The sequence below is a fragment of the Salvelinus fontinalis genome, chromosome 4 (genome assembly GCF_029448725.1).
Source record: "Salvelinus fontinalis isolate EN_2023a chromosome 4, ASM2944872v1, whole genome shotgun sequence".
NCBI classification, from domain to species: Eukaryota; Metazoa; Chordata; class Actinopteri; order Salmoniformes; family Salmonidae; genus Salvelinus; species Salvelinus fontinalis.
Window position 1 is genome coordinate 35327694 of NC_074668.1, and position 15509 is coordinate 35343202.

Below are 15509 nucleotides of genomic sequence, written 5' to 3' on the forward strand. Positions count from 1 at the left end.
AGGAAGAAACCTAGAGAGGAACCCGGCTATGAGGGGTGGCCAGTCCTCTTCTGGCTGTGCCGGGTGGAGATTATAACAGAACATGGCCAAGATGTTCAAATGTTCATAAATGACCAGCATGGTCAAATAATAATCAGGAGTAAATGTCAGTTGGCTTTTCATAGCCGATCACAAGCACTTAGAAGTGGGGATGTTGTCGTTTCAATGAGCAAGGCGTAGGCAAAAGGCCTGATATGGACAGTGATGGTGCAGAGATGGCAGGAGCAGTGGAATAGAGAAACTAAGGGCAGGCATTTATTTAAAGTACAGAGGAAGATTGGAGAGGGGAGGATGGCAGGAAGGGACAGAAGAGGAGGCTATTTTTACAACATTAAGGGTGGGACACAGCCAGTTGAATAAGTACTTAAATTTGATTGGAAAGCATCCAACAGGAAAGTGTGATTATTGCCAGGAAACAGAGAACGTGGAGCATGTATTGCTGCAGTGTGGGCAGTATCAGATGGAAAGAGAGGCTGAAATCTAGTATGCGGGAGAAGGGGATACAGGAAATTAGTTTAAAGAGTATATTGAGTAGAACCTAGAACGTCATTAGATATAGTCTCAAATATTTTGGGTTTAGTTTCTCTTTGTCCCTGGCCCACACTCCAGTACAGTAAGAGGCGGTAATGCACCATAATGTTGGATGCCAACCGCCGATAAACCCCACCGACGAAGAAATAGCCATCCACCAGTAGGGGGAGACGTAATGTCAATTCTCTGCTTAGAGCAGCTCTTTCCTGTCTGTTTTTTGAGTGCGTGTTGAGTGGAAGAACGTGTGCTACTAAGGTCCTACAGAACCTGGTCTGTCGGTCTGCGTGTGGGAATGTGTGATTAGTTTAGATATACAACATTATTTGCACTTATGACAAAATAAAGTATTTGTTTTTATTTAGGAATTAGCTTGCTAACGACCCAAAGCAAATAATTGAGGAAGCAGCAACAGGGCACGTTGTTTGTTTTGTTGTTTTTCAGGTCCAAGATATTTAGCTAAGTTGTCCAATTTGTAGTTATTAGCAAACGCCCCTGTGTTTTGAAGATGTCTACGGGCTGTCAGAAGACCACTACTAGCAAGGCCATTCCGACCAGGCGGGTGACCATAAACGACGCCTCGCACATGCCCAACGACTACTCCACTACTCCCGGGGGAACTCTGTTCAGCACAACACCTGGAGGTAGCTAGCTATAGCTAGTAGCTAGCCTTTATAGGACTAGTTATATGTCTATGTTATAGCTATGTAATATGTAAAAGCATAACTGTTTATGACGTGGTTATAGCTAACTCAACGGGATATGATTCGATTGTTAGCCTGATTGCCATGCGCTCGAGCTGTGCAGGTACCCATAACATAAATCTCGATAGGGTTATCAAACCTCTAGACAAAGGACACCTGTCTAGCAATCAAACAAATGTATGTAGCAAAAAATGTTTGTGGTGCAATGTTGTAAACTGACAAAGGCTTTAGCCAGCGATATGCTCATGCCTCATTGCATTGCATACAGTGACTGTTGTTTTTGTTTCAGCTGGCAAGTGCCATTATTTGCATCATCAGCTTGTTAGCTCGTTAGCTTAGCTTTTCGTGCACCACCACGGTCCTCATACCTATGTTTCATCTGTGGTTTCAGAGTCCAGCAATAAGACATAGCTAAGGCACTAATATTTGTGTGAAATCAACCTACTATGTGTATTGAACATTTATATTGCAGTTACCTATGCATTGTAGATCCGTGAACTGGGGTGTCACTCTACTCAGTGACACACACTAAACATAACTATGTAGACTGGTGAGTGAGCTAATGTGGCTCATTTCACAGTGGGATCAGAGTCCTGCAATAAGAACTAGCTAAGACGCTAATATTTGTGTTAACTACACAATTGTGTCACTGAGTAGGCTAATACCCCATTTCATGGATCCACAATCCATACATAAGGCTGTACAGTGCAATAGGGTTGTCAATAGGCTGGATAGTGACAGTTCCACAGTAAGAGTAATGACACTAATATTAGTGTAAACTCTTCACAATTGTGTTCTGTGGGTGTCACTGAGTAGACTGGTACCCCATTTCATGTAGTCACAATCCATAGGTAAGGCTGTTCATCTATAGGTAAAGCTTTGTAAATGCAGGTGTCTTGTGTTTTTTGACAGGCTTATGTAACATTTCTTACATTCAACTTTTTCATGTTCTTTTCATAGGAGGCACTTGGATCTGTGCAACATTAGTCCTTTCAATATGGTGTGAAACAGCGTTGCAGTACATGAGTCCATGACTCGAGTTCCGATTTTAAAGACTTGTGACTCGATTTGGACTCGCCTTCCTATGACTTGTATTTGCACTTGGACTGGATAGGCTACTATGATAAGCAGAAAATAAGCAGCACTGGGTGCGCAGAGCAGCGATAGTTGTGTTTTCTAGCAGTAGGGTGGACACAGCCTACATCAGCTTGTGAGCAAGCGATGAGTGTGGGCAGGCTCTGTCTCCAATCATAGTCTACACATCACGCAAGCGACTCACTTGCTTCCTCATAACCACCAGTCAGTCAACCTCTTACTATTTAGCTTTTCCCCGTTAAAGGCAAACTGCTTTATGAAATTGAAAACACTAGTATTGAGTTTAAGAGTAAAACAACAGTGTAGCTATGTGTCTCTCTCCCCTTGAGTATTGAAAAGTAGTCTGTCTACCCTCCCACTTTCCCCCCTGCATCCCATAGCCAGGTTCAGACAAGTCTCCCTTTACTTTTCACTCTGCAATAAATAACTACACAAATATCAGTCAGTGATTACAAAAGAGTAGCTGAGAGCCTGTTACAATTATTGCAAATAATAATCTGGTCAGGTGCAATAGCCAATTCATTCTAACGACCATTCATCCCTTCAAAACATCATTACTGATTTTACATAACTATTGAACATTTAATTACGTGTATGAAGGACTTATTTGTTTTATAGGCTATTGCAGGCTATTATGACCATTTGGCAACAGGAGGAAAGTATTTGCGATACTTAATTTCTCACATGAAAATCTTCCCGGCAGCCCCGCACTTCTACTAAATCTGAGGCAAATCTAGAGGCACAAATCTAGTAGCAACAGACGAGCTTCGAGTCAGCAAGCCAGAAATACGAGCAAACAAAAAAACATCAGTAACCAAAATATCAAATATGTTTAATGAACCCCTAATGAACCCCCTAATCATCACTCAGACTTGAGCACTTGGACCAGGACTTCAGCCATACGGACTCGTGACTCGAGCAAAGGGGCCTTGGGACTCGTGGTTTAGTGGTTTGACTACAACACTGCTAGACACATTGCAAAGTTAAAGAACCGGACATTATCTGAAGTGTTTAAGTATCTGACATTTTAAAAACATCTCCAGAAAACATACTTGTTTGCATGCCCTTTTCAATTTAATTATAAATATGTAGGCTAGGACACTTTTCTTATTTAACTAGGCAGGTCAGTTAAGAACAATTTCTTATTTACAATGATGGCCTATGGAACAGTGGGTTGACTGCCTTGTTCAGTGGCAGAACGACAGATTTTTATCTTGTCAGCTCTGGGATTTGATCTAGCAACCTTTCGGTTACTGGCCCAATGCTCTAACCACTAGGCTTACTGGCTACCTGCCTCCCTACTTGTTGCTTGTCTTGATTGTCGTGATCTGTTTAAAGCATTTCCACACGAGGCCTTTCACTTCCTCCCTCTTCACATGGTCACAGCTAAGGCGTTGGTTCAACACTGATTCAGAGATGATTAACGCACTAGCAGAACCTGCCAGATCATGTTGGAGTTTCTTATCTTTCAGCAGCTGCCATTGAACCCTCTGTCACAAGAAACACCATTAACAAATGTGACATACAATTTGAAATTCATAATTTACATAACTTTCAATGCATTTATAATTTGAAATGCATTGAATGTCATTTAAAATATGCAATTAAAAGCAAGATATGATGGATAACATTGCTTTCCTACTCTGTCTAGGCTTAATTTCCTGAGTATATGTGTGTGTTGATATGGTGGTGAGCTGGTGATTGCGTCCCAAATTGCACCCTATACCCTACATAGTGCACTACTTTTGGTCAAAAGTAGTGCACCATATAGAGAATATGGTGCCATTTAGGACGCACCCGCCATCCAGTTTACCTCTTATATCAATCCAATGTTAAGAGGGGTAATGCACTGAGGGATCCCACAGATGACTCCTCTGCCTTTTTGCTGAGGATTTTCCTTTTGGGCAACTTATCATGTGGGAAATTCTGGCACAGAAAGCAGCTGGCCGAAATAGCTTGCATTGAACCACCATTTTGTGAGCAGATATCAGTGACTTTACTCTGTGGGCAGATTGGCACAGAGGACAGTACAAACAGAACAGTTTTTGCACATATCTGTGTCAAGGATTCGTGCAATCATGTTGATGCCATTAGTTTTATTTCGTGTTAATATAAAGGTTAATTTGTTGTAGGCTATCGGTTGAGTTTGTTGATGTAGATTATGGTATTATCTGGGATATCTGGCATCGCTCTCGGTTTGATTAACCATCAGATTAAACTATACACATGCATAGCAAATAATTAGGGCGGTATGTTGATTTATGTACTTGGAGGTTGTTGTAAGGAAAAGCACTTTTCAAATGTCATTTATTATTTATCCTGAACAAAAATATAAACGCAAAAAAACAAATCCCAGAAATGTTCGATATGCACAAAAAGCTTATTTCTCACAAATTTGGTGCACAAATGTATTTAGATTCCTGTTGGAGAGCATTTCTCCTTTGCCAAGATAATCCATCCACCTGACAGGTGTGGCATATCAAGGAGCTGATTAACCTCTCTGCGCTACGGATCCCTTTAGCGGGATCATTTTCCTAAACAACCGCTGAATTGCAGGGCGCAAAATATTACTACAAATATTTATAATCATGCAATCACAAGTGAAATATACCAAAACACAGTTTAGCTTGTTGTTAATCCACCTATCGTGTCAGATTTTGAAAATATGCTTTACAGCGAAAGCAATCCAAGCTTTTGTGAGTGTATCAATCAATGCTAGAACAGCTAGCCCCAAATTAGCATGGTCACGAAAGTCAGACAAGCAATAAAATGAATCGCTTACCTTTGATAATCTTCGGATGTTTGCACTCACGAGACTCCCAGTTACACAATAAATGTTATTTTTGTTCAATAAATATTACTTTTATAACAAAAAAACGCGATTTGGGTTGCGCTTCATGTTCAGAAAACTACAGCCTCGTTCCGTTCGACGAAAATTCCAAAAAGTATCCGTAATGTTCGTAGAAACATGTCAAATGTTTTTTATAATCAATCCTCAGGTTGTTTTTAACATACATAATCGATAATATTTCAAACGGACCGTTACCTATTCAATAAAAGAGAGAAAGAAAATGGAGAGCTACCGCTCTCGCGCGCAGGAACTAATCAAAGGACACCTGACTAGTTTTGAAAAATCTTGCTAATTTTTTTCAAAATAAAAGCCTGAAACTATGTCTAAAGCCTGGTCACAGCCTGAGGAAGCCATTGGAAAAGGAATCTGGTTGATACCCCTTTAAATTGAAGAAAGACAGAAATGAAACACAAATGTAAAAAAATCTGTGTTAGATTTCCTCAGGTTTTCGCCTGCAAAATCTGTTTTGTAATACTCACAGACAATATTTTGACAGTTTTGGACTTTGGAGTGTTTTCTATCCTAATCTGTAAATTATATGCATATTCTACGATCTGGACCTGAGAAATAGTCTGTTTACCTTGGGAACGTTATTTAAAAAATATATATTAAAGAAAACTGCCCCCTAGCGTCAAGAAGTTAAACAGCATGATCATTACACAGGTGCACCTTGTGCTAGGTACAATAAAAGGCCACTCTACACGCCTGGCAGCCAACCTATGGCTGCACCCCTGCCCAGTCGTGTGAAATCCATAGATTAGGGCCTCATTAATTTATTTCAATTGACTGATTTCCTTATATGAACTGTAACTCAGTAAAATCTTAGAAATTGATGCATGTTGTGTTTATATTTTTGTTCAGTGTATGTATGTAGGGCTTTCACTTCACACTTCACACCTCAGTGTTTCAGAACAACTGTTAGCTCACACGTGAGAAAGAGGCACTGTACCTAATCTCTCATGGACAGACTACGTAAAACAAATAAGGCATCTGACCAAATTATGCAAAATTTCAGGTATGGTTTAACCAAGATTGCACAACCTGCGGTGTATGTGGTTTAGCTGCAGGCTTTGAACCAAATCTGACTGCAGAACAGGATGAGTACTAGTCCTATATGGTGGGATTGTGCGCCAATGTACGATCTGTTCGATCCATTAAATTTACATGAACATCTCTCCATCAAACACCCTCCTCTCCCCTCAGGTACAAGAATCATCTACGACCGGAAGTTCCTGCTGGAGTGCCGCAGTTCCCCGCTGGCCAGGACTCCACCGTGCTCTCTCCCCAACATTCCAGGGGTCACCAGCCCACCCTCCAAACACATCAACAATGTAAAGGCCCATAACAGTGAGCCACTGAACAACAACATCACTGCACCTGCTGACAAAAGCACTGGTAAGAACATGATCCTGTCAGGCAGGCCAACTATTTACTCTTATCTCAGGCATTACAATGTGCCAAAAAAAACTTCCCTGAAAACAGTCATACGAGATGTATTAGTTTTATGGAAAATATATAATGGTATTTAATAAGTGAAATAAGATCAAATGTTCAGATTGACTGGTACCTAATGGGGTTCAGGTCATTTTTAAGTTTCAATATTTACCCTTATGTTAGTATTGCCCGCCAGGCTACAAATATTTAAGGTGAGTAGGAAATAAATAAATTAACACGTGTGTGTGTGTGTGTATTTGTGAAGGGGACGATGCACAGTTTGAAATGGACATCTAACTGTTGGTGGAATGAGCATTCAAGAGGGATGTGAAACAACTTCACTTACTACCATGATGCTGAAGAAGAGGTCCAACCAATCCCCCACCCAGACTTGCTACAATATTGTCACCTTCTGTGTTTACAGATGAGTCCATTAGTTGCAGTTTGTTAACTTTAAATATCAGTTGTATTGTTACTGTAAAATAACTCAAAGGTGGTTCAGGCGTGTGAATGAAGTGTTACCCTCTTGACTCACCTCTGGGGCCTTTCTCTTGTGGAGCCAGCAGCAACACTGAAAAAGACTGCTCCAGAGGAGTGGTGTGGAGGTAAAGATTCAATTTCTTTCGTTCTTTAAAATTATTTTACCACTCAAAGCAATCTTATCATGGGTTATCCACACTTCACTGCCTTCAAAATACTATTAATTTTTGCATATAAAAAGATTGTCATACAAAGGAATGTAAAAAAAAATATATATATAGAGAGAGAAATTTGAGACAAAAAACAACATTTTCACATGGTTTGTAAGAAGAATCAATAAAGAAAATAAAACATATTTGGTAGTAGACTTGTTTCCTAAAAAGTAACTAGTGCACAAAGGAAGTTGGATAGAATGAGTAGGCTATGTGTATTCCAGGATCAAAGGATTGCTTCTGTCAAACCCTTGAGCACTTTCGGGTTATCTGGCAAGTGTCATTAATCTAGTGGTAAATGGGTTGACCGACTGCAATACATGTTCCTTTCAAGAAAAACACTTTGTATCTGACAGAAAACAAACCAATGACCCAAGAAATGGTTATTCCACCAGTAATATAGCAGGGGCAGCAGGTGGCCTAGTGGTTAGAGCATTGGACTAGTAACTGAAAGGTTGCAAGATTGACTCACCGAGCTGACAAGGTAAACATCTGTCGTTCTGCCCCTGAACAAGGCAGTTAACCCACTGTTCCTAGGCCGTCATTGAAAATAAGAATTTGTTCTTAACTGACTTGCCTAGTAAAATACAAATAAATAAAAAGACAGTTTTTTAAAGTAATCATAAAACACTTAGGCCTACTGTTCTTGAGTTCACATAGGATGACATTTCATTATTATGAGTTAACAATTTAGCCTATCTGGTCCTGAAACGTTTCATTAGACATGTACATGAAGCCATCAGCCAATTTATACCTAATTGATGTTACTTTTTTTGTGTGTGCTCGAAATCAAAATGCACTGGTTGAACTTGATGTTTGCTGTTCACATCCATCAAAGGCTATCAGCGCTGCAGCTACAAATCCACTGGCACGCTCCCGTTCTTCTGTGAAGGAAAGCTGTACATTTCCAGCATCTGTAGTGTGGCAGGAGTGACCTAAGTGGAATTCATCAGGAAGTTCCCTCCTGCAACTGATAACATTCCAGAACCAGCAGCCTGAAAAGCGGTAATCATTACACACCATGATGTCCTTCCTCTCATCAAAGAGCTACACTGTCTGTCTGTACTCTGCACATAAGCAGAGGTATATATGATGCATATTGGCTCTAAATGAAATAACTTGAATTGTGATTATAAAAAATAAAAAAATTGGTTCCAGTCTTTTTTTAAACATACATGAGATGCTTTTATAATTTTTTTTATTTAAAGATAATTCAATTTAAAAAAAGGTTCTTCCGTCTTCGGATCAATCCCAATGTAAGTTTCAACCAAATCTTGTACCTTAGTGAGTAACATACATATGCGACTGTGATAACACCTGGCTGTGAGTTGCTGTCCAACTAGTTGTGGCATTAAAGCAGATATCAGGTCCAGTCAGATCAGAGCAGACATTTCCTAAATTGTCACGTCTAGCACTTCATTCTTCCCATCCACTGTAGGGTTGACAGTTTCCCTACTTGCCAAGCAGGAACCAAGGTTTGTTCCTCCCTCAAAATTCAATAGCACACAACATCATATGCACACTGTCACACTCAATCTTTTCTCTTTGTACATCTGCACCAATAAAAATAAGGCTGCTATCCATCCGCCATTGCAAAACAATATTTAGGTTACATCAATGTAATTAATGGTCACAAGTTGGCTCTAATCCCGATGTAGAATCAATATTAGCCCACCCATTAACCCACTCGAATCCAGGCTGCATCACATCTGGCCGTGATTGGGAGTCCCATAAGGCGGCACACAATTGGCCCAGCGTCGTCTGGGGTAGGCTGTCATTGTAAATAAGAATTTTTTCTTAACTGACTTGCCTAGTTAAAATAAATAAAACTAGACTGAATAATGAGCTGACCACTAGGATGCTGTGGGTGTGGTGGGCAACAGAAGAGGGTTATTAATGAGGGTTTAGTCTGTGAGAATCAACACGTGCTAGAGAATCTGTGACACCTGGCTCCTTGCCACTGTCCTGAAGCTGCTTCACTAATGGGAAACCCACTGAGCCCTTTCCCCACGCCCTAGTGTATGAACAAACACAGTCAAGGGTCCAGGCCCTATAATGACTCCTGCCACAGTAGGACCCAATGAACAACATGACAGACTTCTGCACCCCAACAGACGGTTTAAATGGCTATACTATTTGTCAGCATGGCTTGTTACAGAGGCAAGAGTGATTATTAATCTGCATTAGTTCATCTTTAGTTAATACAGCATTGATGATAGCCTTGAATTCAGCTTTGACCTCTTGACTGTCTGTGATCACACTGCTTTTAGTTTAGGCTGTACTTGCTTAAATAACATCAACAGCTTAGTTTTGTAATTCAACCTGCCTCTGAGTAGTTGGTACACAGGTTGAAATGGTGTGTGAGGGCAGTGTGTCATTCCTTTTGCTAAGAGAGAGACTAAGGATAGGTGTAATTTCAGGGCAGGGAAATGTGAAGGTGTTGATGGACCTTTTGCACTTTACCCCTCCTGCACACAGCTTTACTAACTCCACTCTGCTCTTGTTAGGGGGTCTATATGCCCCCGTTCCTGTCACTCTTGATTACTGGCACCCCCAAAATAAAAAACACTTTTTTCTTTAATCCAATCACCAACCCTATCTTGACCCCTCCATTCCTACCTGTTGCTCTTTTCATTTGCTCCCTTTACCCGCTGCTTCGAACGCAATCAACTAGGAAATTGCTCGCCTTGGCCTTTTTATGCGAGGGGCACTGACGACTTCCCATAATCTGAGCAGTAATACTATAAAATAGATGTGGATTTGAGGTGAGGGTGGTAAAGCTGTTCACAAGTGACTGGTTCGAAAAGCCATAAACACACTTGTCTTGTACAGTTCATCATGACTGCTTCAGAACAGATTAGGTTTGGTCAGGGCTGTGCTAGCCTCGTGTAGACTATTGGTTTTCAGTCAATTACATCAAGAAGACAGTCAAAAGTTCAGGCGAAGATGATGCTGTAATGTCCTAGAGTTCGCTCACTTATTTAGAGGATTAAATCAATAAATGTCACTTCGATTAACGGAGTAAAATGCTTTAATATATTTATTTTTTCATTGTATGTACAAAAATATATATTGTAATAAAGGATTAATTAATGCGTGAAAATACAAAATAATCATAACAATTAAGGCACTATTTTGGCAGCATATTTCTTTCACTTCTTGAAAATTACAAAACACTGACAAACACAATATAAAACGTATAGCCTAAAAGTAAAACCCAAAGTGGGTAGTCTTTATTCTTAAAATATTCAAATAAATAACAGTACATCTTTATCATGCTGGTTCAAACCATGGACAAATCTTCTAATATGGAATGCTGTGGTTCCAGCTGAGATCATGACATAGGCCTAGATAGAATAAGATATAGTAAGGACCATAGCAAAGAAATTGATCTTCCTTGTGATAACGACCACAAACAACTTAAGGTAGATGGACACCAAACCTTCAAAAGTCATTCCATGGCGCACAATATATTCCAAGTGAAGCCTTTTAAATAAGTGTTTTCACAATAGTCTTTGTGGTTGCGGGCCCGATGTGGCTGGGGTATCAGTGACAGCCACACTCCTCCACGATCATGTCCTCGTGATGCCGCAACACCAAGTCTTCGTCCCCGTAGTACAGCATGGACAGCGGGCTGAGGCGCGTGGGCACGCAGGACGGACAACCCACGCGATCCGGATGGTACAATCTCAACAGGCTCTGAAAAACACAAAAAGAAAATAAGCTTTACGAAAAGCTCCACTGAACATAAATGCACATTAGGAACTTAAACCAAATATAAAAAGTGTTGTTTTATGTTTAGATCTTACTTGCATGTATGCGTGGTTGGTGGGACTGAAAGATTCATCCACCGGAGTAGGGCACTCGCCCTCGCAGCGGAAGGCGTTGTAGCGCTTTGGATACACAATCCACTCGTTCCAGCCGATCTGGTCGAAATCTACCCACATGTCAATCTTCCGACAGAGTGGGCGTTGGACAGCTTCACCCGCTGACCCAGTAGCATTAGCTGCAATTCCACCGGCCATCCGCACTCTCTCCATTCGGTTTCTCTTGTGGCGTCGCCCTTGAGCTTCACGGCTGACTTGGTCCAGAATTGCGTATTTGGAGTGCTCCACAGTACGGATGAGAGTGGGTGCGCTCTCGCCATCTCGGGGCAGGTTGTGCTTGGAGAAGACAACCATCATAACCCGTTGGTCTGTCGGATGGTGAACCTTCATTTTCCTGTGCGTAAGATGCCCGATGTAGGCCATGTCAATTTCCTCTCCGTCGTCCGGTGCCCCACTCTCGTGTTCTTTCTCTATCACAAGGACTCTTGCTTCTTGGCTTTGCGTCACTGTGTCTCCCTGGTGCAGCCAATATTTGAGCAGAGCTGTCACATTGAACACGTTCCATTGAGACCTGGTGTCACTGGGCGATGCGCCAAAGCTGCCCAAGAGATGGCGCTCCTCGCTGCACAGCTCAGCGTCAGACTCGCAGTCCTGCTTTCGTGAGTGATAAATGTCTAATGTGACATGCTTGGAGGTGGAGAACGCTGGTAGTCTGATCCGAAGCTCTGACAGCTGGACTTCGTCACTCGCAGAGATGGAGGACATGTCGAAAGTGATGGTCCATTTCTCACCCTCTTGATGGCATCCTGGAAAAAACTAACAAAAGTCAGCAAACCAGTTGTATACAGTCAGTGCGCAATCAACAAGACAAACTTTACGCAGACTTCACCATAAACTAGCCAAACCATTCAACAAAATGTCAAAGCGCTGGAGGGAGAGGGAAGACAGGACAGAGCAGGATGTGTATTCAACCGCCATTTGCACAGACGTCTGTGGGGCTAATACACACACCAGCTCACATAAAACAGAAAAACCCTTTAAAGCCGAATAACCATTGTGACACTTCTGGGTTGTAAAGGAGGATCTGATAAACACAGATAAGACAGCCTGCAACCAAAGTGCCTGGCAGTGATGGAGAGGACAAGCCTGAAGAGATCTGTGGACTGGTTCGGACGCTTGCTTGAACTACAGGTCAAATTACATCATCATATAAGACTACAATACACGCGCCAGTCTGTATTGGTCCAAAAAGTAGCAAGTTAAATACATAATAGGCGTGGTAAATGCATAAAATAATGTTGGAAAGCCAATTGAAAATGGCAAACAAATGTAACAAAATAAGGATCCTCTGGGAATGTTGTCAATAGTGTTCAAGTTTTCATATGCCTAACACAATTCATTGAAATCAATACTTTACGTACCTTTTGCTATCAGACTGAGGACTGAATCAGAATCGTGTGGAGAGGGGCTGTTATCGGCTGCGGTCTTGATGGAGCGGTACAGCTGCATCATGTAGAGAGGGTACCTATGGGGATGGTACGATTTCAGATATCCTAAACTGGACTCGGGTGAGCTCTTGTAATGCCGGGAATGGTGCAACAGTTTCTCCGAACTGCCGAGCCTGAAAAAGCAGACGAGTAGCGCGCAAAAGACGAGCCGTGCCAAGCCTACCATTTTGACTGAAGCGGTGTATCCACTATAGCGTTAAGTCACCTTGAAAGTAAAGACAATAGGAAGATGGCAACAACTAGCCTCCTTCCTCTAGCTTCTCTTGGTTTGAAATGATGCCGTGAGCAGACAGAGATCCAGACAGGGCATTTACTGCCCTTTGATGACACCAGCCATCACAAACATCTCACAAACCCTCTGATCCCCAGTACACATCAGAGGACAACAAGACAGCATTTAGCCAAGGTCATTGTCGTTCGAAACTGTCAAGACATTTACAGGTAGGACTATAATCATTTTCTCATTTGTTAAGATCCCAACTGTTAGAACCCCTTTATCAAACTTTCAAAAACAGTGATATTACTTAAACATATATTTTTTATTAGGCCAGACAAGACAAGCACATTTTGAGATCAGATTAGGTTCTCTAATAGGCAAACATATTTTTTGAATTAACCAATTAGGTATACCATTGCTTGTTTTAAATATTAATGACTATTTTTGTGAATACTTCACTAACGTTTCCTGCATCATCCTGGCCTTTTTTTTTCTTTTCTTTTTTAATAAACAAAAATAAATAGAATAATGTCATCAACAACTCGCATGACCACATTTTCTTGACTATAGTAATACAGTCATTTATTGTCGGGTTTCTACCTATCAATATGAAATCCAACCCATTGAAGTGCTTCAATTAGATAGTATACAAAAATACCAAAGCCCTTTTATTGGAGATACTTTCCAAAGAGTCCGATCCATTGATCGTGGGACCGATGTCCACGTTTCATAAGCAATATTTTGGATGTTGGTCGGCTGTGAAACTGAACCAATTTCAACTGCGTTAAATTAAAAACATTGGTATATGAAGCTTACAAGTGAAATTAACCTCTTAAATGTAAAGTCCCCATATTTTGGGACCCTATTTGATTTTTTTAATTCAATTCGGTCTGGTATGAGAACGGTAGCCCCTATCTGCAAAAGCAGGGCGTCTGCAGAAAGCTGAGTATTTTGGCTATTGATCGGTTCAGTCAAATCTTAGATATGACTTATTACCATATATGGGCATACGAATTTATAAGGCCAGGCCGAGCCGATGACCTAATTTCAAGATGCCTGCTACCTACTTTCCGGTTAGCGTTGTGAAGCATAAACGGAATAAACACGGAATACATTGATACACGCTGAAAGCCAGGGCACCACAGATTTTGAGGATATCTTATTTGTCTGCCTGTGACCTACGGTTATTGATCACCAGTCCCGAGAGTCAAAATGTTTATTTTACACAATATTTTCACCAAACATTTTACAAGGTAAGCTTAGATTTGGTCTGTGTTTGAGCTATAGATACAGTGCCTTCAGAAAGTATTCAGAGCCTTGACTTTTTCCACATTTTGTTACATTACAGCCTAAAATGTATTATATTATATTGTAATCTCATCAATCTACACACAATACCTCATAATGATAAAGCAAAAACAGTTCAATTTTTTTTTTTGCTAATTTATTACACAAAAAAACGGAAATATCACATTTACATAAGTATTCAGACCCTTTACTCAGTACTTTGTTGAAGCATCTTTGGCAGCGATTAAAGTATTGAGTCTTCTTGGGTATGACACTACAAGCTTGTCACCTTTATTTGGAGAGTTTCTCCCATTCTTCTCTGCATATTCTCTCAAGCTCTGTCAGGTTGGATGGGGAGAGTTGCTGCACAGCTATTTTCAGGTCTCTCCAGAGATGTTCAAGTCCGGGCTCTAGCTGAATCACTCAAGGACATTCAGAGACTTGTCCCGAAGCTACTCCTGCGCTGTCTTGGCTGTGTGCTTAGGGTCGTTGTCCTGTCGGAAGGTGAACCTTCGCCCCAGTCTGAGGTCCTGAGTGCTCTGGAGCAGGTTTTCATTACGGATATCTCTGTACTTTGCTCTGTTCATATTTGCCACGATCCTGACTAGTCTCACAGTCCCAGGGGCTGAAAAATATCCCCACAGCATGATGCTGCCACCACCATGCTTCACGGTAGGTGTCACGTTCCTGACCTTATTTCCCTTGTTTTGTATTTATTTAGTATGGTCAGGGCGTGAGTTGGGGTGGGTTGTCTATGTGTGTTTTTCTATGTTGGGATTTTGTGTTCGGCCTGGTATGATTCTCAATCAGAGGCAGCTGTCTGTCATTGTCCCTGATTGAGAATCATACTTAGGCAGCCGGGGTTTCACGTTTGGTTTGTGGGTGTTTGTTTCCTGTGTCAGTGTTTGTGCCACACGGGACTGTTACGGTTAGTTCGTTTGTTATTTTGTATCGTGTATTGTTTTCATGTATATTAAATATCATGGAAACTTACCACTCTGCACATTGGTCCTCCGATCCTCCTCGCCTCTCCTCGTCCGATGAGGAGGACGAAATAGACTGCCTTTACAGTAGGGATGGTGCCAGGTTTTAATCCAGACATGACGATTGGCATTCAGGCCAAAGAGTTAAATCTTGGTTTCATCAGACCAGAGAATCTTGTTTCTCATGGTCTGAGAGTCTCCAAGCGGGCTGTCATATGCCTTTTACTGAGGAGTGGCTTCTGTCTGGCCACTCTACCATAAAAGCCTGATTGGTGGAGTGCTGCAGAGATGGTTGTCCTTCTGGAAGATTCTCCCATCTCCACAAAGGAACTCTAGAGCTCTGT

At 41.3% G+C, this 15509-nt stretch overlaps 2 protein-coding genes across 2 annotated transcripts; one reads left to right on the forward strand and one right to left on the reverse strand.

The window, feature by feature from the left end:
• Positions 1 to 760: 760 nt before the first annotated feature.
• Positions 761 to 7486, forward strand: LOC129853627 (eukaryotic translation initiation factor 4E-binding protein 2-like). Its single transcript, XM_055919874.1, has 3 exons — positions 761 to 1211; positions 6421 to 6612; positions 6917 to 7486. The coding sequence occupies exons 1-3, from the start codon at positions 1076 to 1078 to the stop codon at positions 6946 to 6948; spliced, it is 360 nt and encodes a 119-aa protein (XP_055775849.1). The 5' UTR covers positions 761 to 1075; the 3' UTR covers positions 6949 to 7486.
• A 2923-nt stretch (positions 7487 to 10409) lies between these two features.
• On the reverse strand, positions 10410 to 13002 carry LOC129852782 (nodal homolog). The gene is made up of 3 exons (XM_055918439.1): positions 12592 to 13002; positions 11153 to 11976; positions 10410 to 11042 (listed from the first exon to the last, which is right to left on the reverse strand). Exons 1-3 carry the CDS (start codon positions 12842 to 12844, stop codon positions 10890 to 10892), a joined length of 1230 nt encoding a protein of 409 aa, XP_055774414.1. The 5' UTR covers positions 12845 to 13002; the 3' UTR covers positions 10410 to 10889.
• Between the last annotated feature and the right edge of the window lie 2507 nt (positions 13003 to 15509).